Source organism: Rousettus aegyptiacus, unplaced genomic scaffold (assembly GCF_014176215.1).
Source record: "Rousettus aegyptiacus isolate mRouAeg1 unplaced genomic scaffold, mRouAeg1.p scaffold_m13_p_3, whole genome shotgun sequence".
NCBI classification, from domain to species: Eukaryota; Metazoa; Chordata; class Mammalia; order Chiroptera; family Pteropodidae; genus Rousettus; species Rousettus aegyptiacus.
Window position 1 is genome coordinate 22,885,674 of NW_023416306.1, and position 26,012 is coordinate 22,911,685.

General features: G+C 36.2%; 1 protein-coding gene across 4 annotated transcripts in view; it reads right to left on the bottom strand.

Moving 5' to 3' along the window:
* SLC44A1 (solute carrier family 44 member 1) overlaps positions 1-26,012 on the bottom strand; it is a 161,988-nt gene that overhangs the window by 24,681 nt on the left and 111,295 nt on the right. For 2 of the 4 annotated variants that reach the window (XM_016156072.2, XM_036218268.1), the window contains 4 exons: positions 23,667-23,804; positions 17,198-17,434; positions 15,311-15,391; positions 10,026-12,419 (listed from right to left, as the gene is read on the bottom strand). In XM_016156072.2, coding sequence (XP_016011558.1) covers positions 12,396-12,419; positions 15,311-15,391; positions 17,198-17,434; positions 23,667-23,804 — 480 coding nt within the window. In that variant the 3' untranslated portion in view covers positions 10,026-12,395. Of the gene's footprint in view, positions 1-10,025; positions 12,420-14,640; positions 15,392-17,197; positions 17,435-23,666; positions 23,805-26,012 lie in introns of those variants that run through there. The other 2 variants (XM_016156074.2, XM_016156070.2) reach the window with 2 other exon arrangements.

Genomic DNA, 26,012 nt, shown 5'->3' on the forward strand with positions numbered 1-26,012 from the left:
TCATCAGAGAGTGGAAAAAATTTTGTTGGCACAGAGCAATATTTTCAGGCCTTCAAACTCCTCTCCAATGGGCAACTTGTTATTATTACAGAGATTTTGCATCAGGCAGCATTGAGAAGAAAAGGTACATATTTCCAAAATTCAATGAATTAGAAAATCAGAGCCTAGATGGAACTGGACATCCGGCACATGCCCTTTCCTTTAAAGGAAGAAGTGGCATATACCATGCTGAGTGGAGGCCTCCATGATTTCTTTGTCCTTCCCCCAGATCTAATTAGTCACAGGCCTGTTAGATTTTCCACTGGACTCTTCCTCTTCTCCTCTCTTCCCCTCTCCCAGGTCTCCCTGCATTAGGCTTCCCCTCTGATCCCGTCACAGGCTCGCAGTACCTTAGTTTAAGTCTGAATGCATCCAGAAGACTTCTCTGTGCCCTCTCCAGGGTGTTCTTTTGCTGCACATCCACATATTCTTGGCCCTGGACATCCTAAACCACTGATGTTTTCTCATGTTGCTATATGATTGCCCAGCTATTCCTCTGGGTAAAATCTTCTCCCCTGTCACCGCCGCCCCACTGGCCCCCGCCAGCCTCCCCGCTTCATCGTCAGGCTAATTCCTGCTCATTCTTAGAGACCCCAAGACCTCTGTATGTGCTCCCAAAGCACTCTGCACTGATCATAATCCTCACTGCTGTCTATTTCCCTCATTAGGTTGTGAGCTACTTAAGATCAGGAAGTGAAATTCACCACTGAGTTCCCAGAATACAAATCTAGCTGAACAGGGCAGGTCTCAGGAAACATTTGTTGAATGAAAGTGGATCTGCTTAGCACACTGCTACAGACAGGCATAGTAAATGCATCTGAAAGGGGCCTCACTCATCACATTTTCCACAAAATATGAGATGTGGATCTCACAAACTCCCACCAGTCTATTGTTTTTATTTTTTTCCCCTAATCCTTCTAAATTATGTCCTCCTCACTCTTTCCCCTGCCCTTTCCTTGTCTAATTAAAAAAAAAAAAATCCTTAATCCATTCTGGTTTGACTTAGATTTTTTTTCAAACTAAAAGCTAATTGTCCTAAAGACCACTTATTAGATGGATTCTTTCCTTTCTTATTCATTTGAGGTATATCCTTAGCTTTTATTAAGTTCTTATAACAATTCATTTGCAGAACATTCTCTTCTATTATAGGGATTCAGTTATTGCCATTTATTATACTTACCTGGCTATTTGCTTTTTAACGTAACTATATTTTTCCATATAAAAACAACTATACGGAAATATTTTAAGCTTTCAGACAAGCAAAGAAAATAAAACTATGCGTAATCCTACAACACAAAGATAACCATAATTATCATTTGGAGATAAAAAAGAGAGGGTGGCGTTCTTAGCCGGCTAGCACTTAACCATCCTGCCAGAGTAATTGACGTTCTCCAGTCCCGTGCAGAATGTACCGGCTGATGTCTCAGCGGGCTGCGTGTTCCCGGAGATGGGCTTACGCACTCAGGGGCCTGTGCACTCTTTTCTCAGCATCAGTGGATGGTGCTTATCAAGAGTCAGGTGTGTTTATTCCAACGTGTTATGCCAGGTGCAACGACTATTCTAATGGTGTGATTATTTAAATATTACGGATAGCGATAAAAAATGAGTATGAATGAGTAATTTCTATGAAAACCAAGTTGACTGCTTTGGGGGAGACTATAAAGATGATAAAATAGTACTTTCAAATTATGTATAAGTGAGTATAAACTTTGAAAAGAAATAAAAATCTAGGAGTCTCTACTCAGCTGCCTTCATAAACATCTCTAAATTCTTGATCCATTTTAAAGAAATCAGTATTTCACATCATCACATTTTTGGGTAGTTGCTTTATTGGCATGGTTCATGCAAAAAAGGCAATAGATGACTTCAGAGGAGGCAGAGTCATAAAAAAAAAAACTATACCTATGTTAAAGATTGGCCAATGAATATTTACTTGTAGTTTTTTTTTTTTTTTAAAAAAAAAAACATTTCCTTTATGATTCGACTTCTTAACCAAAATCTTCAATTAACCGATCAACTACCATGCCTACAGAACTGGTTAAGAGACCATCTACTCTACTTTTAGCCATTTAAACATGTATAGAAATACCAATCTTACGTAAAGGAGCTCATGCGATCAATACTGCTTTACCCCCTTTCCCTTTGACTATACTGTAGACATTGTCGCAAGTCATTAAATATTACTTACATCATTTTTAATGACTGCTCAGTCCCTCCTATTTAAGTTCTAGTCAATGCTTCTTTTTATTAGAAATGTAATACTATGTATTTTTCTTGATTGCCTCTATGTGTGACTGACAGAAAAGAGTTCAGTCTTATGCTCAGTTTAGGGTTTCTCATACAGCTAATCTCCTTCCTCAGTTTTTCACTTGACTCTTTTTAAAATTTAATTCTTATTTTTGCGTTAAAATTCTTTTATTTTGTTGTAAGCTGTGAGAATCCTTTCTGTCAGATGGAAAGAGTAGACCAGACACAAACCTCTAACATCCTGTGTCCACTGTTATGAGGTGAGTTTGGATGACTGAAAGCCTTTTTGTTTTGCTTGGTAGGCATTTTACCGGCACATCGCTAGTCTGACATACCTAGTTAGGGGGCTTATAACTACCTAGAGAACTTTAAGTTTTCTACTGAAATTGCTGATAATCCTATGAAATGGTCTAATAGCTTAGCTTTACATTTCTTGGAATCTTAAGTTTAAGCGAGGTGCATCTTCTAAAGTGATTTTTCTCACAATTTGGACAGTAAATGAATGATACCAAATTAAAGGTATAACGCATTTCTTACCTTCACCGCTCCTTGCCACGACTAAAAAATAACGTGAAGGGGCATGGTCTTGTGGGTTAGTTCTATGGCAAACTTGATCAAAGATATAAGGCCAAAAAGCCTCATAGGACATTGGCTTCTTTCTGACCCTTTCAACACCTGTAAGAGCTTTGAGCCATACAGCTATTTGAAGCTCAAATTTTAATCAAAACTTATATTAATCTGGAGTGCGCAGTTTGCCTTCTAAAAGAAATCCACTATATTTTTCTTGATTTTCTGAAATTTGAGATTAAATACAAAGTATACATTCCAAAGCTAAAGAGAGAGAAAAAATTTCTGGGTATCTTCAGGAGATGTGAGGCCTTTCACAAGCTCTTTAATCACTAGGTGGTCTTTATGACAAGACTGTGTAAATCTGCATCAGAATCACCGCCCCCCCCCCAAAAAAAAGAATTAACAGTCCAGACTAGCAAATATTCTTCAGTATTTGCAAACAGCTCTGGTGTTTGAGGACACCTCACACATGTTCTACGATAACTCCTTTTGGCAAGATGGCATAAACATCCAGGGCTATGATCTGAGCATTCCTCATGTTGGCTAACAAAAAGCAATCTGTACAAAAGCTTCTTAAGAAAACTCCAACTTTACACAACATATCAGGAGAGGTTTATTGGTATTGGCAAAGGCCTTCCACTTAAGAACACCCCTTCCTTAGTCCCCAATATTTTTTAAAATGCGATTACACAAGCTTGATTCTCCCAGACTTTAATGGGGCACAGCTACTGCCTAAATCAACCAGTTTCACAAACTCACTAACTTAGCACACATACAAGCTTCAATTTATATGCAGGGCACTGTACCAGGCACCAGGCGTGTTTTCTATGGCAAACCTTATCTAACAGGCTTTTCTACTCTGCCTGGTGATTTAATTCATTTGCAACCTTAGTATTCACAGGGTGACTCAGACTCCAGCTAGGAAACCTGGCCAGTCAGTGGATGAACCTTGTACTTCAGAAATTAGTTCTTATACATTTATATTTCATAATTCAAGGACCCTAGACCATGCTGAGAGATGCTAGTAAGGAATGGCTGGGAAATTCTAGGGTACACGTGCAGCATGCTGACCTAAACTGAAACCAAGATGTTGCTCATAATCACTGTCTATTAAAGAGTAGAAGGATATGCCACCCCCAAAATATGAATGTAGTTCAGGACATGTCACCTCAACAAAATGCCTCTTTGGAATATTGATTATTTTGAGCTGTAGGCATTTGAAAAATAGTATACAGGTAGAGGCTTTCTTTGAACTTCCCTTATCAGTCTAAAGATAGATCCTCCTAAAGGAACTCAGTCGTCATCAGTCACCTTCTGGAGAGTTTCATCAACCAGGGAAGATTGACTCTTATCATAGGAGAGACTAGAAGTCAATATGAAACCCAGACAAACTTTCTCACAAACTATTATACCTCCAATCTGTTCTTCTAAGGGCCCATTTATCTTTCCTGAAAATCATTTGCTCTCTCCTAAAAGGCCTACCTCCCCATTCCTCTTTCCCTATTCAGATGGTATTTAAGCTTGAATTCTAAGCCACCTTAAAGAGTTACTCATTTTTCCCTGGTATATCCCGTGTATACATGAGATATACATGTTAATAAATCTCTGTGTTTTTCTCTCATTCACTTGTCTTCCATTACAGGGATCTCAGCTAAGAACTCAGAAGGGTGGGGGGGGGGGGAGGGGGGCGCAGGGAATTATTTTTCTCCTCTACACTATTTAACCACCGCCTGGGCATGGGGAAGTGTTACGACACAGTAGACAGTGACTTTCTTTCCTATAAAATTTTATTTATTACATAAAAAATTCTATACATTTGTTAGACTAAAATACAGTTTTCATTATAGTTCTGGCAACTGAGTCAGTACACAGAGAAAACTTAGCATTAGATCAGCACTTTTTTTTTTCTAGTTCATATTTCTGCACAAGAAAGACATTTCAAAGCTCCATTTCATATAGGCTCATTGTACTCTGAAGCCAGATGGAATTCCATCCAATTCAGAGCTCTTGGAAGTTAATTTCCCAGCAAGATTTGGTAACTCCAGAAAATTAATTGCTCAATATACATATTTTTAAAGTCCTCTGAGAGCACAATGCTCCGTCCGTGAAGCCTGTACTATGTCAATAATGACAAGTCACAAATACTAGGGCTACAACTGTGTCTGTGGGGCATGTTCCAGCACCTACATGTTTGTTTCCCCACAAGAAGGCAGCGCCGTGGCACTGCGGTAAGGAAAAACTCAAAATTATGCTACGGCAAAAGACCCCGAACTATAGAATTCATGGAAGGCTTAACTGTGATCCTACGGTTTGTAATGGACGAAGACAGGATGGGATACAAAATTCATTTTGACCGTATGAAATAGAATGCACATGGCGGGGGGCGGGGAGGCGGGAGACAAAAAAGGCATCAGATTGAGAAACAGGCGGCACCGCAACACGCTTCTCACGCTGGACTGTCCAGCGGTGAGGAATCAAGACACACTGATATCCGTTTTCTGTTCACATCACGCCGTACGCTGGGCTGGGCCTAACACTGGACGTGAAGGCTCAGAGCCTGAGAGGTCAACAGCAGGTCCCTACTGCATTGACTGCTCTGTAAGCTCGGCTGCCTTATTCTAGAATAGCTTTATTCTAAACTCCAGGAGTTCAGAGAGACTGCGCCGGCAAGTACTTAAAGTTGGACCTTTGGTCTTCAGAAGATATGCTTTTGTCTTTGGTTGTTTTTCCAGGGCTCCTATCTCTTTGTCAGGGGCCTCCCACGCTTTTCTCGCCAGCTTTCTGTGTGTTCATTGTCAAGTTTTTCCTCCCTACAATCAAATCAGCTAATAGCCCATCAAACTTCACTGGGTACAAGACCTATCCGAAGTGCATTCAGTGGTCAAGAATATTCTGAAACAGTATAACTGAAACTTCTTTTCATTATGGAGCTCTCAGTACTCTTTTATAATGGAGGGAAGAAATCAGGAAACCTCTACAACAGAACATAATCAAATAGCACTAAGGCAACTTAGTGGAAGAAAAGTAACTTATCCCCACATAATGTCTTTGAAAACCAAAACTAGCTAAAACAAGTGGGGCCAAAAGGAAATGCTGAGCATACCACTGGGACTCAGAGGATGGGGAAATTTTACTTAATAATGTGTCTTAAATCATCAGGCCCCAAAGCTGTCCTATTGTCTCGTTCCTGTGGCAGGTAGAGTGGTCTGCGGGATGCTGACAGAGCTCCATTCCAGTCCTGCGCTCGTTTATTCCTCAAAAAATAACTATCATAAACTAATTTCTTAGGTGGGATGGGAGGATTAGAATCATATGCAAAGGTGAGGCCATTCTCTTTAAGTCATTCACTTCTCTGACAAAAGGACATATCAAATGTAGATTTTACACTGGACTCAGGCCCTTTTCTACCTGATATGGAAATTTATTAAAACTCTTCTGGGGGTAGGAGAAGGGGTAAGGACCTGACTTTTCTCCTTTTTTCACCAGCTAGTTATGGGATTTCCTATGCTTTCTTCAGCTTGAAAATGAAGGTAATGAACGGTTTGATGTCTGGCCATAAGCCATGACCCACCGGAATCAATTCTTAAAAGAACTCTGAACTCCTTGAAAACTTGCTGCTAGTTTTTTGCTAGGACCCCGAGGGCCCTCCATGTAAATGTGGCACCTTTACCTAAGAGTAAGGTAAAGAAATCCACATGCTCCCTAAAGAAAGAAGAGGGGGTGGATGTGGGCAGTGGAGGCACTGGCAGTGGTCCAAGGCTGCTCTCGTGGTGACAGGAAACACCTCCTTGGTTTACATAAAGAGAAAAACGACTTTCGACTTTCTCCCCCCAGCATCTGCTCCTCCTACGTTCCACTAAAACTTTTTTGCCAACTGTGTTTGCTAATTTATCATCATCAACTGTTCTTAGTCCTGTGGACTGATATATTTTTAGACAGCAAATCTACTGATAATACTATGCCACATATGTCATATCTGAGCTATGATTAAAAAATACCAAGTGTTTTGGTACATGGAAAATTACAAGGATTCCTTAGTCATTTCTTTTTGGATTTTCTTGTCCACTGCAAACAATTTGGTACCTTGCCCCAAATCCATCTTTCCCCCAGACACATACACCCTCACAACTCCAAGTAAAGAACTTTTACTGTCTGGAAGTTTCAGTTGTTGACCATCTTGTTATTCATTCAGATTAGTGTGGTTTCTATTTCCAAAGCTCGTACTAAATTGAGGTCCAAGTTGTAAAAACGATGTCAGGTCAGAAGTTGGTAAGTACCATCTTTAAAGTATCTTCAGTGGAGGCTTCATCGCTACCTTGTTTTAAAACATATCAGATCAACTTTAGAGCAGCCTGGACTTGTGTTCATTAGGTCCTGAGGGGCTAGTGGAATGGAGACTGGCAGTATGAGGGCCCTGAAATTCTTATTAGCATTTTAAATGGTCATAGACGGGCCATATGCATTTGAGAGAAAGATAACTCATTGCTTTCATAAGCTTCTTAAAAGGGGCCCATGTGCCCTCGAAAGATTAAGAACCTGCTTTAGAATATCAAATATTAAATTCAAGTTTTAGCAAATAAAAATAAAAATTTTCTGAAACATTTGGGCATTACAATGTTTTCGTGTTCAGCTAGATCTTGACTAGAGTATGAGTAACCTGAAAGCTTCACTATTCTGAACTCCTAGTCTGGAGTATTTATTCCTCAGGAAATCATTTAAGTTGTAAAACTGAGTATCAAAAACTCAATAAAAATAGCCTAGGATTTGGGTTTCTAACAATTTCAGATCTTTCCCATAAATTTACTCATAATTTCCTTCAGAAAATAACAAACTTAAATTCTGTCCATGTAATTTACAAAAGTGATCATTATTCATGCAACACTTTAAAAGGAGCATCATTTGTCTATTTTGCATACATAAAAATCAAAGAGATGAGGAAGAAGAAAGAGTACTGTAGTGTTTCTACAGAAAAGAAAGGTTTTCCACAGACAGTCTCAAGTTTAAAAACTCTGTATTCAAGTTTTTTATAAGAAAGATAGTTTCAAAGATTTAAATCTTGGATTAAAAGTTTCCTCTTAAAACTTGGAGAATAAGAATTTGGCTTAAATTTATGAAATATGAATGGAGAAAAGTATGCTATTTAAAAGTTATAAGTGTATACAACCTGTTTAGATTTTTCTTTTGTTTTTAGTTTGCTAGCTTTAGATTTTTTTCCTGGTCCAGAAATTGGGCTATATGCCATTAGAGAAAGATGAGCTAATTCCAAAAGCAGCCAGCGTATCTGAACAGTGCCTTCTTTTCAAAAGGGCTAACATGCATCATGTACACAAAGATACATGAATATGCATTTAAAGCAAAAGGCATTCTATGCTGGGAATGTATAATACACAAATCTCTGCTTATGCATTTACTTACAAACCCACAATTTTCCAATATGAATAATGCTGTGGTCTATGAATAACAGACCACATCTTAACAGCTCCAGACCAGCCATTATAGTGCACTCTTATCTGTCAGATGTAATATATGAGAAGAATACAGAAATTAACTGTGGCAGGTACACTAATAAGCCTCCAGACTCAGGATTTTTTATTTTTTTTTAAGTAGCAGTGAAAAAGCAGTTGAGAACTTACTTATTGAAAGGTGAAAGCTTAAAGGCCTTTCTGAAGGAAACTTCTCAGAAGCTATGATGGAAGCTCCTAAAATTCAAACAAGAAGGTTACTGACCAACAATAAAATAAAATGTTCAGGTTCTCAAAACTGGCCAACTCTGATTTTGGAACTGATCCTGGAATTCTATGCTGTAGGTTAGGGGGGCAGGGACCTCTTGAAATGACCTTGATTAGCTAATAGTACTGCCTGTTGGAAATGGTCGAAGCCTCCGGGGCAATGATACAGCTTCACAAATATTTGGTGCCTACAGTTCACTTAGCTTTTTTGAGGAAGGGTGTGGGAGAAGTATTTCTCTGATTTAAAGCAGCTCAGGACCAAGAGATAAAGGAAGGGGTCGTCCCCTCACTCTTCCCTACTGGGATGAAATCCTGTAACTGCCTGGGGAGGCAAGGGAGCCCTTGGGAGATACCAAGGTCACTGTTTTTGGAAATTGGCAGCTTAATATCCTTTGCTGAAAAAAGAAAAAGAAAAAGAAAAAAAAAGTGAGGGAGCATCACTACAAAGGAAAAATTTATTTCCAGCGTAATTTTAAAATAGACTTAGTGAGAGCTGCCTCCTCCTCAACCATTATGGAAAAAGTTTGGGGATCAACACATAGTTAAGCTACTTAAACTATAGTAATTTAGGATTTAATTATGCTATAGGATAGGATAAAAGCTTTAATCCTAAACATTAAACATTGCATTAAATGGTTTAAAGGAAAAACCTGCTTTGAGCTCTGCTCATCCATGCAAGGACTGTACAATCTCAATGCCCTAAATTCCTAATGTTTACCTAAAGCACTGGTAAGGCTCCCATAAGACAGGTCTCTTAAATTTATATGTAAATATAACCTTTTCCTGTCCCTGCTATATTACAGCAGAGCTTACTCTTGAGGCAGGAGCCTAGAAAGTTGAAACTATGCACCAGAGCCTTAATTATCTAATGGCGAAAACCAGAATGACACTCTGATCACTGTAATCACCATTTATAATAGAGGAGCCTAACTGTTACTAGAGATATGAGTCTTGAATGCAGTTCTGAAGGTCCATCACAGAAAAAGACAAAAACCAAAACACAGAGTCAATGGTTTATAAAATTATTCAGGTAACCCCATTTCACATAATTTTTGTTTTTCATCTATTCTTCTCACTTGGGCAGAAGATGGAGGCAGAGAGCGAATAGCAGTAAGGCAGCCCATAGCTAGCTGAAGAATGACTTGCAATGGATGAAAGAGGCAGCAGGAACATCCAAACATAACCTCGAAACATTTAAATATTGCTAAAAAAAAAACCCTCTGTGAGGGTTTTGTGAGGATTTATAAAATGAATCAAGGAATGAAGCTCATGAGTGGTATTCTATATATCAAATATCTTCGTGTGTGCCTATGTAATACATATGCATATTCGCACATATGAACCTTTATGGCACACAGATTTACTTAAGGAAAACAGAGTGGCAATTAATTTGGAACTCAAATGACATGGTTACACATAGATCATAGTTTCTAAACACAATGTTAGTAAAACAAAATTTATTTGTAAAACAGGACCTGTTATATAAAATGGCACACAATCAAGTTATACAAAAATACAAAATTTCTTTCTGATTACAGTTCTAGTTGCAAATGAGAATTAGAAAGCATTCCTGGTGGCTTCCAAATAGTTGAGATTACGAGCATATGGAACAGGGAGCAGCAAGTGTCCATGACGTTGGGATGTCCAAGTGAGCAGAACCTAATTTCCAAATTCAAGACTTCCATCAGGTCACTTTGGAGGGACACTTCCTAAAATAGCTAGCTCCTGGTATGTCTTCTGTTTTGATAACCATCTTCCAGATTTTTGCCAATCCTAAATTTAGCTCCCAATGTTTCTTAATGTCCAAAATCGGAGTGGCTATGAAACAGAAGGTACTCTGAATTTTCTTAGATGATTTGCTCTCTCACCTATTTGGATAATTGTTAGTTACATAATTATATTTATTCCTTTCAAATGATATAAAAGAGTACAATGATACACTGTTTGGTGATGTTAGATGTTAACTTCTGGAGAATTATTGTTTCAAAATAGCTACTTTCATAACATTGGTTGCCAAGACATGAGCTCTTAAATTGTGTAATTTTTTTTGTAAAAAAAAAAAAAAAAAAAAAAAAAAAAAAATTCAGACTCTCATTGCAAATATTCTGAAAAATCAGAAATATTACATGAGCTTTGAAAAGAAACCAAGGCATTAAGCAAATTTTAGCCTAGTTAAAGAACATGGATATTAAAAAAAAATACAATTTACCTTTTGCAGCAATTTAAAGGTCCAACTATTTGAAAGGAAGCACATTAGCAAACAGCTGCTTATTAAGCCCTAGTGACATTAATTGTATGCATTTCCATAATACCGGTCTAATTCACTGTCTAATTCTGGTAGGAGGCAATGCTTTCTTTCAAAAGATTCTCCTTCCATGGAATGATAAAATGCTGAGGCTTTTTTTTTTTTTTTTTGTACAGAGCCTGTATTTAGTGCAATAAGTTTAAAAAATTTGCTCTGAAATATTTACTTTACATTAACAAAAATAGCTTTTTTTAAAAAAATTGTAACAAAAAGGAGTTATCGCATAAACAGATCATGAATTATTCTTAGCAAATTACACTTTTTTCTTAAAGCATTCACCATTACAATAAGCGGAACAATGGAATATTAGCCATTCATATCTGGTAAGCTTCAGGAATAAAAAAAGCAAAATCCCAGAACCCATCCACAAATGAACAAACAAATAAACATTCAACACTTGAGGATCAAAACATGAACCAATTCTTCAGTTAAACATTGTAGAATTCTGGATTCCTCATGAAGTACCAAGGAGAGGAGCACCTGCGAGTATGTTTTCAGATTTTATAGCAAGCACTGAATAAAATGGCTGTTTAGCCCTAAACCACTTGAGTTCTTCTGAAGCAGAAGCCCAAGCACTGAGAATTTTTCAATGCTTTTGTTCTATGTTTCTTTCCCTTTTTTATTCTTCCAAGCATTACTTAATCTACAGATTAGTACACAGAAACTTAAAGGCTAAACTTACTGGGTGCTCCAGCTTCCTTTAGAATCAGACACACAAACGTGTGAAGGATGCTACTAAAGTAAAAAAATGGGAGAAAGATAAACCATAAGAAAAAAGTTTGCATAATAACGATTATCTACTCTTTTCTTTTTCACCTACTCTCTTATAGAAGCATTAGGGTAAACTACAAATACCTGAGGAGTTGCTTACTTTTTAATGTTGGCTGACAAATGCATGAGCGATTATGAAAATTCCCATATTGGACCCACTTGTATGTTTCTAAAAGTAAAATGACATGGCTTCTTTGATTGGGGAAAACTGATTCGAGTAATTCCTTATTTATCTGAAAGCATATGCCTAGTCTCATCCCACTAGGATTTATGCATCAGTAAAATAAGATCTTGATTTTATGCACACCTCAGGGAAATCACCCCTGAATAAACTTTAGACAGAGAATTCGGTACAATAATTTTACCTAATTTAAATAACTAAAGTTAAAATCTCCTCTAAGTTATTAAAAATGTTAATCAGATATGAATCTTAACATTTCCATTAAGACAATTACAATTGAAAACATTAAATGACGGCAGTTGCCTTGTAAAAGCCACCCGTATGAAAGGAGTACATGTTTGACAAAAATAAGCATAAAAAAGGTATTAAATCCCTGTTCCTTTTCTCTGATTTTGGCTGATTTTGTGTGTGTGTGTGTATATACATATATATATATATGTATATACACACACACATACATATACGTATATACACACACCCACACACACAAATACATAGTCATGTGTATATATTGTTTTGGAATGTCAATGGGTTCCATAATGGTCGGCTAGTTTCAAGCAGAACTTGCTCCCGCAGCCTAGAAAACAAAGCCATACAGAGTATAATCTTAGACAATTACCATTAAAAGGAGATTATGAGTGATGTTACAAATACAAAAATGGCTGCAAATAGCAACAAAACAAAATGGACTGAGAATCCTTTTCCCCTGAACCTATATTCCAGGGACTGAAATATGTATGAATGTTGAAAGTCACACTGCCTTCTGCACAATCTTTGAGATATGTAGAGAATACTCCTCTGGCCTATACTGCTTTAGCACCCGGGTTTTTGTCTAACCTTTCCTCTGTAGATTCTTTCCTGTACAAGCAGACGGCCAGAATGTCTCTTTCTTAAACCTCTATATCACATTTGGTCAATTTTTCTAAAATCGTGTTCAAAGATTTAGAGAACAACCTCCCAAACCTTCCAAGTTTCTTTAACTAATAGGTTCTCTCAAAAAAGAAGTCCAAGAGGAAAACTGGGAGTACTTATATACAGTTCAATGATCCCCCTGTCAAAACGGAAATTTAAAACCTCATTTTCCTGAATATTAGTTTATAGGCTAAAAATAAACCCTAAATTAAAATATCCCATTATGGAGGAAGACAGACTGGGAACTCAAACAGCAGTATTTCTACAGATATGGCAAAAGAGGTCTGACGCTCTTTCATGGAATTTACATCTAAGGGAATACCAGATGAATTAAAGCAGGCAAATACAAAGAAGCAATCCTAAATTCTCGGATAATTCTTTAGGGACACATACAAGATGGTGGCAGAAGAAGGAGGCTAACTCTTACCATGCACACTGGGGAAAAGAGATGAGAATCAGAGGTAATTTAACCTCCTTGTGAGCAACGTTTCACACTTCTCTCCTGATGAGTTTTTTTAACCACTTAAATCATCATTCTTAGGGACCAAATGCCTCAAAGTCCAAAGCACCAGAAGAACAAGGCACATAGGAGATGTATTTTAGGAAACAGCAGAGGATTTTGCTATTCATCTACAAGAAATGAACTGATGAACAACAAAAAATAAAAGCAATAACTGAATGAAGATTTTAATGAATTGTTTGAGTTAAGGGACACTAATTTAAAACTGAAAGCAATATTAGGGGGAAAAATCTTTCTAAATTTTTGGCTTCTGGTAGAATGCCACATACCTAGGCAATTTTCCTAGTAGTATTATTAACTATTAATTAGAGGTTTAGGTAAGAGAAGAATACTTGCATTCTGGTCTACCACTATCCATCTACAGAAATACATGCCCATTCACGGTCAAACTAGTCTTAAACCTCCAAATAGTTCTCCCTTTCTTTAATGCTTATCACTGCAGAATAATTTAACAGAAGCTTCAACCACTGGAAAGACAAAAAAAGGGAAAAAGATGTTTTACATTTTAAGATTTTATATATCTTTCGTAAATCAGGCTTAGAATCTTATTTGCTGAACAACCAGGACAACCAAGCAGTGGCAAGAAAGAAGTCTTGCCACCATAGCATTGGCAGATTGTTCACCGCAGTCCCCCCTGCCTACATGAAGTAAGAGGGGTACAGAAAAAAGGCGTAGAAAGGCAAGGGACTTGACCAGAGAGATTGCTGATTGGTGCCCCTTGTTCACTCGATCCAGTTCTGGCTAATGCACATTTAAAACTAAGAGCTATAGGACCATTCCACGTCCTTTTACTTATAATTAGAGTGATCTGTGCCTTGAGAATCTAAGCACTGAAATTTTGCTTTATAATCATCAATGTTATTAAGAGCAACACCAAAATAGGCAGTTGAAGGGATTTTGGAGAAAAGAGTTTATATCTAAACATTCTGCTAAGACTTTAATTTAGGTTGAAAATACAATTAGTTTGTATATACATATAGCCTCCTCACTCCCCTTAAATGAACCCATTTCCCTTACTCTTACAAACTTAAATGGGCTTCTCTTATACTGTCTATTTCTTAAGTTGGGAAACTACATAAAACATGAAAAAGAAAAAAGTCTTCATACTTTTAGACATTATATGTGATCAGAAGGCACATTATTTAAAATTAACTGTTAAAGGATGTAGGCAATTATATTATATTTTGAAATACCCATGCTATTTAAGAACAATACATTTGTAAAATAAGCAGTAATTAGACCAATATATGCTAGAGACATCTGTTGTTATGCAGCAGTGAGAACGTCTATGAAAAAAGCAGCTCAGGATTCTCTCACACTGATTAACTTTAAGGGTGCCCTCCCCTCCCACGCCCCCGGCCCCGAATGAAAACAGAATGTATGTATCACTAACCAGAGATAATTTATCTTTCTCACAATTAAGCTAAGCTTGGAGAAGACCAGATCGTCTTATCAAGTGTGGAATATGAGTGCCGATGGAAATAGACTTGTTTGCTACCGAAAAATAGCGTAAGAAACAAAGAAAGTACAATCCAGGCAACAGAAAAAAAAGTCAGCAAAGGGGGAAAGACAGCAACATAAATAAACCAATATTTAAAAAATGGGAAATATGGATTCTAGCAAGTTGAAAGGAATTGCTATTATCACCTTCAAAAATAATAAAAATCAAACTGTCAGTTCAAGTGTATGACCGAAGGTGCAGTTCAATGAAAACTAAACACTGACATTTAAAAAGAAAAAAAACAGAAACAGCAATTTCACCTTAAAGGACAATAATAACCTCTACCCCACCATGACCACTCTTCATTGTGACAATGCTGTTCCTTTCAGCTTACTTTTACAGAAGGCGGTCTCAGTTGTGACAAGAATTCTGCCATCCAAGTGATAGGTAAACACACAAACAGAAAGAGCAGTATGTCCTGCGTGATACAGATAACAAAAGCTTCTCCTGAAGAAGTGCAGTCAGTGAAGACAGAGAGAGAGAGGAAGTGAAAGTGAAATTCTTGGAGGGCAGCTGCCTCCTCATCTCCACCTACCATCGGTTTTAGCTCTCTGGCATCAGCAACGCCGCCCTTACCAGCTTCTTTCATTGCTTTCCTACTGTTTTCCACAAACTCCTGCAAAATATGGACCAAATGGCATCAATTCCTAGGACCTTTCAGATTCGGGGTAGGCGAATTTTAAAGAACATGTTCAGTTTTTACTCAATACTGGCAAATGAATGGCCTAAAACCACAGCAATAAATAATATTTAGTATCACACATGTGAGCTGATAAATTAGTGGGAATAGACTGCAATCTGTTGATATGAAATCCTTTTTCCATCCATTCACTGTGACCATCTCATGCAGGACAATGCTAGGAGATAATGTAAATTCTATCCAAAAGAGAAAATATCTGACTTTTTAAAAAAAGACTATTTTCCCATACTTAGAATATTGTTTTATTTGTTGTTTTGCTTTTTCCATATCATAGTTAAATGGAATAAAAACATTTTACTCCATAAGCTTCCTTTTAAAAATAACCCTGGAAGGTAAAAGAAAGCATTGATACTACTAAGCACAGAATACTGATTTTACCAAACCATAAATAAGCTACTTTAAAAAACAAGTCTATCTGGATTTAAAATTACTCCATAAAGCAGGAAGATAGGCAGTAACAACCAGAACCTGTGGTCAGAAGTAGTTAAGATGGGATTGTGTCCATAAGGAAACATTTCCATCCTGTCAAAGTTTATGGAGCACTTCTTCATTAAATATCCTCATCATTCTTACAGAGAAAACTAAAAGGAGAAATTGTATGTTTTTCCTTTGCTTTTGATCAGTGGCTAAAAAAACAAAAAATCTTCTTCTAAATGTCTTAACTACAAAAGAGATGCAAAGCACATAGACCAAATTCCATTATGAAAACAATCAAGTAGAATTATAATTTAGACATTATGAAAATGTCCAAAATTTAGTTGATGGTGTAAATTTGATGGTAAAAGACATGGTCATTATCAAATAGGTCAGTTAAATCATTTGGCATTCTAGCAATTAAATAAAAAGGAGTTAGCTTATGAATTAACACCTTTATTTTAAATAAATAAATTTAATTTAAATACATTTAAAATAAATCCATGCTCCTGGAAGATAACTTGTTATTCCAATGCCTAATGTTTAGTCTTCAATATTATCCATTCTTAAGATAGGAATATTTCATAGCTGAATAGCCAAGTACCATTATCAAAAAGCATGTTTAATTTGGAGCATTTGACATTGATGCAATAGTATTTAAACTATTTTAATATAGTTTCTAAATTTTAAAAAGTTTTAAGGTTCTAATATAGGGAAGCTGCAGAGGCTACATAACTCTAAAGAATCTGAATAAAATATCTGTGTAAAGGTTCCGATCTTGACTAATATAAAACAATACAATTTACCACTCACAGATCTGTTAATCTATACTCATTACAAAAATGCTTTTAATTTGGCCTAGCATACTTAAGACAATGAGTTTTAATGGGGTTAGAAGCAATGGTATTTGGAAAGGTGGTGGATGGAGAAATACAGGTAGGTACCACAACCTGGGAAAAAGACTTTTTATCTGTGAGTCTTACTTCGGAAAAGTGCACTTAGAACATCAATGGTCCAATGTTCCAATTCAAGGGCTAAAAGTAAGGCTTAAAAAGTCAATTCGAACCTGCCTAACTCAGAAAAGGGGGCAGCAGTACGGAACATAGTGAGCTCAGGCCTAGTAATGGATATACGGTTTCGTCCATGCTGAGGGGGACTTCTTCCTTGATTTCCCCAAGACTAAGCTCACTCATGAGTGTTACAGATTTAATTCTGAATTACTCAGCTGCATATAGAGAATGTTTTTGAAAAAATAGTTTTGTTAGTATTTTTACCGTAAAAGCAGTAGAAGGCATTTGAAATACTTACCATCAGTACTTTATCCATATAGAATTCTCTGCCAGGGCTCCCATCATTGTACTTTGTGTCAATAGCAAAACACAAGAATAATACATCCACTACCATTTCATAAATGGACAGGAAGCAATGAGCGACTAGGAAAGCAAAGAGGCAGACGATGATCAGAGGCAGCACCCATACTGTGTAATCTTGCTGGTAGTTGAGCAGCATAATCCCAGCCAGGCCTGTGCTGCAGACTATCAGCACCTGAAGCAGAGAGAACAAAGACCACATATAATACCCTACTACAGGAAGCCACGATTCCTTCATCTTTTGCAGACTTTCTTCATCTTTTGCAGACTTAAAAATTCTCTCTACTATTTATAAACGATGGCTGCACTGAGCCCATTCCATCTCAGATGAGAAAGTATAATCCATATATACCATATACACACAGTTACACATGTATATCATATAATAGAAATTTAAAATCATCCCTGTTGACATTAAAAATTATCAAGTTTTCCAGCCGTTATGTTTGTTCCCTAAAGCTTCCCTTTATAGCACCTGTGCCAAGTTTTAAGATAAACGTACGCATATTTTAGAAAAAAATTTACACTCAGCACTCAGAAAAAAACTGAAATTTCAGGATATTGCTATGTATTTTTTCTAAGCATTTTTACATTTATAAATTAGTATTATATAAACAAATCATTAAAAGCTCTTCATTAATATTTATAGAATCATTATAAATGTTTTATAAACACTTGTTCGGCTACATAATTTCATCTTACGGGTGATTTAAAATTTAGTTAAGCATTCTCCTATACTTAGAAACTTATATTGTTATCAGATATAAATAATGCTACAACAAGCATGTCTAAGCACCTTACATTTTGTATTTTATTTTACATAGACTATGTGGCAAATCTAATAGGATTTGCCATGAAGTGTACACTTGGACTATCTGTGAGGACAAAGGTTGCCAAAAACATCCATGCTATAAGAATAAAAGAAATAGCCAATATGATTATTATCAAGAACCATCCACTCTGACGCTTCATTACCACATATGCAGCACTTTACATGTTTTGTGGTTCTTTTAATACAATCTATTTTGGCTTTTCAATAACCCCATGGATGGCTTATGGCAAAAATTATTATTGTCATTTTATAGATGGGAAACATGCTAGCCAACCTACCCAAGGTCACAGAGTAAAAGAGCAGATACCACTCAAATAATGGTCTTATTTATGATGATAACTCCAGTGCTCATTCCAGGTAAAATCAGCAAACACTTGGATACTGACGCAAAGCAGTAATAGGTTATATTGAATCCTAGACACACTCTTGCCCAGCCTTTACTTGGCCTAGCATTGAGCTTTAAATAACAAAGAAAAAGAGAGTCTTCAGAGCAGCCTTTCCCTGTCCAGTGTTGAGGGACAGTCAGACTGAGAATTCGTTTTCTTTTTCTCTTCCCTACTATTTATCAACACCAAAGGATCTCTTATTCACTATTACCCTAACCAGAAGTTATAATGCATCAGATGATACATTGGTTAAGCTGTAAATTGATCCTTCTTTCAGATAATTTTAGGAAGCAAATCTGGGTCTGCCTGAGATTTCAAAGACAGTCCCTGTAACCATTTTTATGGCCAACTCTTATGAATTTTCTCTTATAGTGACTTTTCTGAGGTGATTTCCACAGATAGCTAATCACATCCATTTTTGTTTCCCTCTTTAAGTTTCAATCTTAGAATGAGTTATTTCTTGGGCTTGTCTTCAAATTTTTTACATCCACCTTATGGGAAGACTGAGGTTCTCTGTTCTCTCACCACACCACTAAAAGTAAACCACATTTGGAGTGTTAAAGTTAAATATAGGTAGAAGATGTGGCTCAAGCAAACTAGATGTTGAGACAAAAGCTGCTGGGGTGGAAGGCTGGCTAATGTCACGTGAGAAACATCTTCAAGACCTAGTAATGTTTAGCTAAAAAAAGTCAAAGAAATGTAATAATTACTCCCAAATATACTGAAAGGGTGTCATGCATTTATTCAAGCAGAGAACACATCAATGGTTCTCCAACTATTAGAGGCTCTCTACGAATCACTAGGGGAGTCTGTGAACAATGTAGATGCCTGGGCCCTACCCCCCAGAGGGTCTGATGGTTGGATCTAAGATGAAGCCCAGCAATATTCATTTTAAAAGTGCCCCAGGTGATTCTGACACAGTTCACAGCCTAAGAGAAGTAACAATCTCCATGTTAGAGTACACAGACACAAGGGAGTGTTCAAGCAAATCACCTGGGACCTCTACCTGTATTTTTCATGTATTTAAAATTTCTTTTATAGTATGCTTTATAATGCATGTGTTAGTAAAAGCTATACATATATCATTAATAAATAAATGTAAATATATTAGGGAAGTGTGAAAAAAATTTTTGTAATAAGATACACGATTTTAGAAGTTTAGACACTTGTTCTAGAGGATAAATTATCAGTGATACACACTAGAGACATTCATATACACGGCAGGATGTGAGAGGAAGAAGGAAAGGATGCTCTTTTTAGAGTAGAAAGATGTAGATTTGAATCACAGAGTTAGTACTTCTTAGCTGTGTGACTCTAAACAATTTCATTTACCCTTTCTGAGCCTTTTTTCCATCTTTAAAAGACTTAATAGTACATACATCCAATAATTGTTAAAAATAAGCACTCTGAAAGCATTAAAACAGTGCCTGAAAATCTTAGTTTCTTTACTTTTTTCCACCATGAATCTTGGATTTATGATGCTTTTTCCCCATGGAACTCATGTTTTGAAAGATTTTTCCAATAAAATAGCATTTACAAGTATAATTCATATTCTCTTTTATTAATTCAAAGCCAAATAAATTATCAACTAGAACAGATTAGTGTTATCAAATAGAGGTAAAATAATTTCATACAGAAGCAAAGATACTTGGGATTAGGGATTTTTTTGTAAAGCTTTATTGGAGCAAATGTGCAACATTAGACTTAAAAATGTTTAAACGGCTTGCAAATCTCTATTCTTACCTTTGAGGACCTTATTGACTAGGGGTCGCAAGTCACAAACCACTAATCTAGAGGAGCTAAGGCCCCTTCCCAAAATGATATTTCATTCCATGAAACCATTAAGGCCCCATAGAAATGGAATTCATGACATTGTCTTATGTGCTCTTTTTAAATTCAGGGTTTTAAAAACTAAATTATAAAATTTGAGATAAATAAGAATTTGTATGCAGTTGTGAGAAATAACGCAGAATTATTCCTTGAATGCTTTACCCAGTTGCCTTCAGGGACCATGTGTCGTAAAACTATAGAACAATATCACAACCAGGACATCGATATGAAAACAGTCGCGATACAGAACATTTCCATCATCACAAGGAGCCTTCACGTTAACCTTTCATAGCTACCCCTACTGCCTCCAACCCCGTCACTAACTGGGTGACCACAAATCTATTCTCTATTACCATAATGTTTCATTTCAAGAATGTTATATAAATGGCATCATACAGTATTTAATCTTCTAGGATTGGCATTTTTCACTCAGTATAATTCCCTCAAGACTCTTCTGAGTTGTGGTGTGAATCAATAGTTTTTTTCTGACACTGTCTTTTACAATGTTTATTACGATCTGTCTAGTTGAACTACCTGATCAGAAATTATTTCTGCTCATTAGCAGCCACTTAGTTTTAATGAGAGAAACTCTTTTCAAATGATTTACTGTGTTCTGTGGTCAGAACTATATTTTTTAAACAGGAAAACTAAAGAATTTGTTTCGTTATGTTGGAAGCTCAAAAGATTTTTCTCCTTTTTAGATTTCTTTACTTAAAAAAATATTTATTTTCCATGGTTTTAAAAGTAATTTTTAAAACAATATTATAATTATATTCAAAATTGTATCTTTCTGGAAAGCACTTTGGCAATTCATATCAAGAAGCCTATTATGTACTCTGATTCATTAACTCCACTTCTAGGATTCTGGCCTCAGGAAATAAGTATTGATGTGGACAAAGATTTGTATACAAAAGTTTCACTGTAGCATACTTTGTGTTAGTAAAAAAAAAAGCAAACAATTTAACTGTGAAAAAACCCCAGGGGCTTGGTTAAATAAATGATACAACAATTGTATATATAACCATTACCCAGAATAGCCCCTAGGCCATTTCTAAGGCATGCTATAAATATCTGTCGAATGAATAAAAAGTTACGATAAACCTAAAGAAAAAATCTTGAATAGGTCACTAGGCTGCTGAAAAACTTGAAGCCAATTTTAAAACATTGTATTTTATCAGCTATATATTTTTCCATTATAAAAGAATGCATACGTAATATACAGAACTTTATCTTACTATGGTACAGTAGGGAACGGGTTTAGAATCATTCATATTTTCAATATTGAAAATAATCATTATTAACATTTTAAGATATTTTCATTTTCTTATGAACATTTTAAAACAGTATGGTAATAGTCTAGCAGTTTTACTCTGCTTTTTCACTTATCATATTACATGTATTATCATATTATAAACTCAATAAAAAAAACACTATTTAATAGGTGAACAATAGTCTCTTGACTACTATTTCCAACTATTTCTCTATGGTTAGGCAGTAGACTGTTTACAACTGGTCACTATTATAAATAATGCTGTATTTTTCTGTATTTAGGACTATTTTAGCAGTAGTTTACCATCATTGGGATTACTGAATCAAAAGACTTTTTAAAAATGGTCCAAGGGCAAATCTGTCAGTTGAAGCAATCACAGTACATAGTGATTAAAAACTGAGAAGCTCAGACCCGAGTCTGAACTACACCTCTGCCACATTCTAGTTCTCTAAATTTGGGCAACATACCTAGCTCTCTCAACTTAGGTTTCCTCTGCTATAAAATAAAGATGATAGTAATAGCTCACCTTACAGGGGAGGCCAAATACAACACTTCACATAGAGCTCTTCCCTCGGGACCTGACACCCAGCAATGTCTCAATCAGAGTTTGCTAAAATCACTATCAAGATCAAATGCTGCCACTTAGTGTAATTTTCTCCATTATTACTCCATATGGCTTCTTTCTCTTTTATTTTAATTGCTCTGTATACATATGTTTTCATTTTAAATTGTTTCATATTATTCTTAACAGTAGGGATAAATTATAAATATGTAAAAAATAAACAAAAAATCTGGAACCTCCCACAATTAGTCATATAGCACGTAAATAACAGTAACAGTTAATAAGTGTCGGACATTATATTCAGTCTTTGACATGGATTAACTCATTCAATCCTTACTATAAAAAAAACCTCTTATTGTAAAAACAAATGACAAGAACAAATCCAACAGTCATAATGTAAGTGTAATTACAGAATTTTAAAATGACTATTTGTACAGCGTTAGAATTCCTTTTAAATGATAGGGCTTAAGAACCTAAAACCACATAGTGCCATCAATGCCTCTTTATGCCAGATATTTTTTTTTTTCAAATACATTTTCAAAACACAGTGGCTAAAGTAACCTAAGTGTTCAGCATAAGAGAATGTTTGCGAATAGCATTTGATGGAACATTAACCATGACGATGAGTAATTATGAAGATTATCAAAGCAACATGAAAAATATATATCATGTGAAGTGAAAAAGGCAGAACAAACAGGTGTATATGCTATGACAAAGGCCTATGAAAAAACATGAGAAGAAATATATAAAACCAACAAGTTAATAGGTTATAGTGGCAGGGTCTTTTTTTTTAGCTCAAATTTTCTGAGTATTTTATGGTTTTAAATACAGATATAATGAAGTTAAATTACAATGTCATTTATTGTTTTGCAGGTTTAATAATAGAGAATAAATGACCTCTTCGTAGACACTTTTAAGGACAGTTAAGTCTCATTCCCCAACGGCTCTAGTTTAACAGTGACAGCTAACAGTCAAGAATGTACACTGTGTCGAGTAATGTCCGTATACTACATGTATTAACCAGTCCAATCTTTACAACTCTAGAGGCCTGGCATTATTATTATCCCAAATTTATAAATGAGCAAACTGAGGCACGGAAGGGTTATGTGCCCTGTGTACTCAAGTCACACAGCTAGTAAAAGAGCTAGGATCCAAATCCACGCAGTTAAGTTCCAGATGCAATACCCCTAACCACTACAGACTGTTTCTTAATTCTTTACAATTCAAAATATGTTAAGTAGAAACAGGCAAATTACCTAATCGCTCTGCAGTTAAAATCAATTTCCCCATCTGTAAAATGAGGATAATAATAGATGTTCCTTTACAAATTTGTCATGTGGATTAAATGAGCTCAATACATGTAAAGTACCTAGAAAAGTGCCTAACACATATTAAGGGCTTTCTAAGTGTTTGCTATATATCAAGCTATTTTTAGTATTTTAGTGGGCTAGATATTTTTGAAATTAAACAGCAAATATATAGATGCAAAAACGTACTGTAAGTCTCAGGTAATACACGTGGCCTTACCTTGCCCAGGAACAACATGAAATCCCCCACTGTGTTGATGGCAGCCACTCGCAGAGCATTCTCCACGAGAATGACAAAGGCATCCTTCGCAGAGGTGCAGAAGTTGGTGCTGTTGATAGCTGTGGCTGTGTATGCATTCTAGACAAAAGCAAAAATGATTTTTCATCAATAAATATAATCTTACTTTGCTAAGATATAAATCAAGCACAATTAAGCATAGCTTGTTAAAATATTTCATGGTTAAACCAGTGGTTTTGGTGAGGTAACGATTAAGAGAAAGTACGAGAAAATATAACATATATTTAAAAAATACCTAGTAAAAAGAATTTTTCAGATGACTTAGTACTGCTCCTTTAAAAACACTGGTATTTATTAAAATACATATTAACCTTTCCAATATTGATTAACTTCTTCCCTTAGTAAATCAAACATAATTTGGCCTTTCCTAGATGTCTCAGGTTCATCACTATGAGTATCAGTGATGCATTATTATCATCTCAGTGATGCTTTAAAAGCTACACAAATATGTAAAGGCATCTGACTGCTGCGCTGTTTTACCTGGAACACCTACTCTCTCCTTGGCACTTTCTTCTATGCTGTCACAAATAGATAGCTATTTGTTGCCCAATATTTTACACCCCTCCATTCTGGGAACAGGACCCAAACTCTCAATTTGAGAAAATTTTTTTTTCTCCTCATTCTCTTGGATTCTGAGCAGAGTTGACACTACCTTCAGCTGTGGGGATGGGCATTGACGGGTTCAGAAACTGGCATATAAGCTAATCAGAGCCAATTAAAGTAAAAAATATTCCCTGAGGCTTCTGGGAAAAAGAAGTTTCCTTCCTCGTCCATGGGTGCTCCTGACAGAGCAGCTCCCTCGTTTTTGGAGAGTGAGGTGTGAGGGTATGAACTGCCATGGCTGTTTAGCCAACAGAACGGGAAGAACTTGGAGCTCCTGGAGGTCACAGCATGACACTGAGGGTGAGGCTAATACCGTGGAAGTCAGAGCAGAGAGAAACCAGGTACTTGCACTTGGTGACAATATTTGCATCACTGGGAACTAACCAGATTTCTGGACTTTTCAGTTACAGAAGCTAATAAACTGCTAAAAATCTCTTCGCTTTCTTTCCTATGCTCTCTCTTTCAAGTCATCGAGCTGGCTTTCTGTCCCTTATTGTCAACTGAGTCCCAGATGACATGCTTTTATTCAACTATACCGGCTTCTGTTGCCCCATGTCTTCTTTGACCCACTAGTAAGAGACTTTGATTTTTTTCCTTTTTATGTTACATTTTAGAATAGCATTGGCATTTGGGGGGCGGGATATGAATAAGTGCTATGACATGCGCAAATATGTCTACGTCGTAGGAAAAGAAAGTATATGGACTTTGTGACGAAAACTTTTGTGGTTCTGAGTAATTTGGGGTTTATTGCTGCCTTAAGAAATTACTGGTGGGTCCAAAATGTTAAAGTTGCTGGAAAACTGCTGGACACGAAGGGCTTACTTTACATTATATTGCCAATAAAACTTTAAACACTGAGCTTGGGAGAGAGAGTCTTTAAATTAGGAATGTTCCAATTGTATGCTTATTAGTTATTAGGAACCTGGTATGGAGATGAGGCTTGAGTCATCAAAAATTTAATTTGCCATTATATGATTAAATTCATTGATTTAAAATGCAGAGCATTTTAGGGCCAAGGAGATAGACTGTTCTGAGTACATTACTACTTGAGGTCCATAAACTCTTTTCAGTAATGGAGCAGTAGGAAAAACTATGGTGCTATCTGAGAAACACAGAATGATTTTAATAGATGAAATTCCATTATACAAAGTGGGGTAATTTATTATCAGAGTATATTACTATATTATGTGTACTGGTCTTTTTATCTCAAAATCTACTATATACAGTATTTTAAAGAAATCATACTATTGTTTTTCTTTTAGTATTCATTTCCTGCTTGCTCTCTTCTATTGTTATCTGCTAGTGTCTCTTATCAGTTAAAAGATAGTGGGCACCAAAGAGTTAACTACCTAATAGCAGTGGCCCACATTTCTTCATCTTCTACAAAACTCCTTTTGAAACATTCTGCCAAATGCCTCAACAACATCAAAATAAACCATAGTTTTGATCTTGTGTGACAGTAACTCTGCTGAAAAGCGATGGAGAACTTCTGTAGCCTGATGTATTCTCAAAAAACCCAAACTAGCTCCCAGTTCTTGCCACTTTCCTATGTACTCGCTAAATAAAAAAAAAAAAAAGAAAGAAAAAAAGAAAAGAATTTAACAATTTATTCTAGAGCAGTAGCTTTTAAACTACTGCCTGTGGCCCAAGTCTCACCGATGCCTA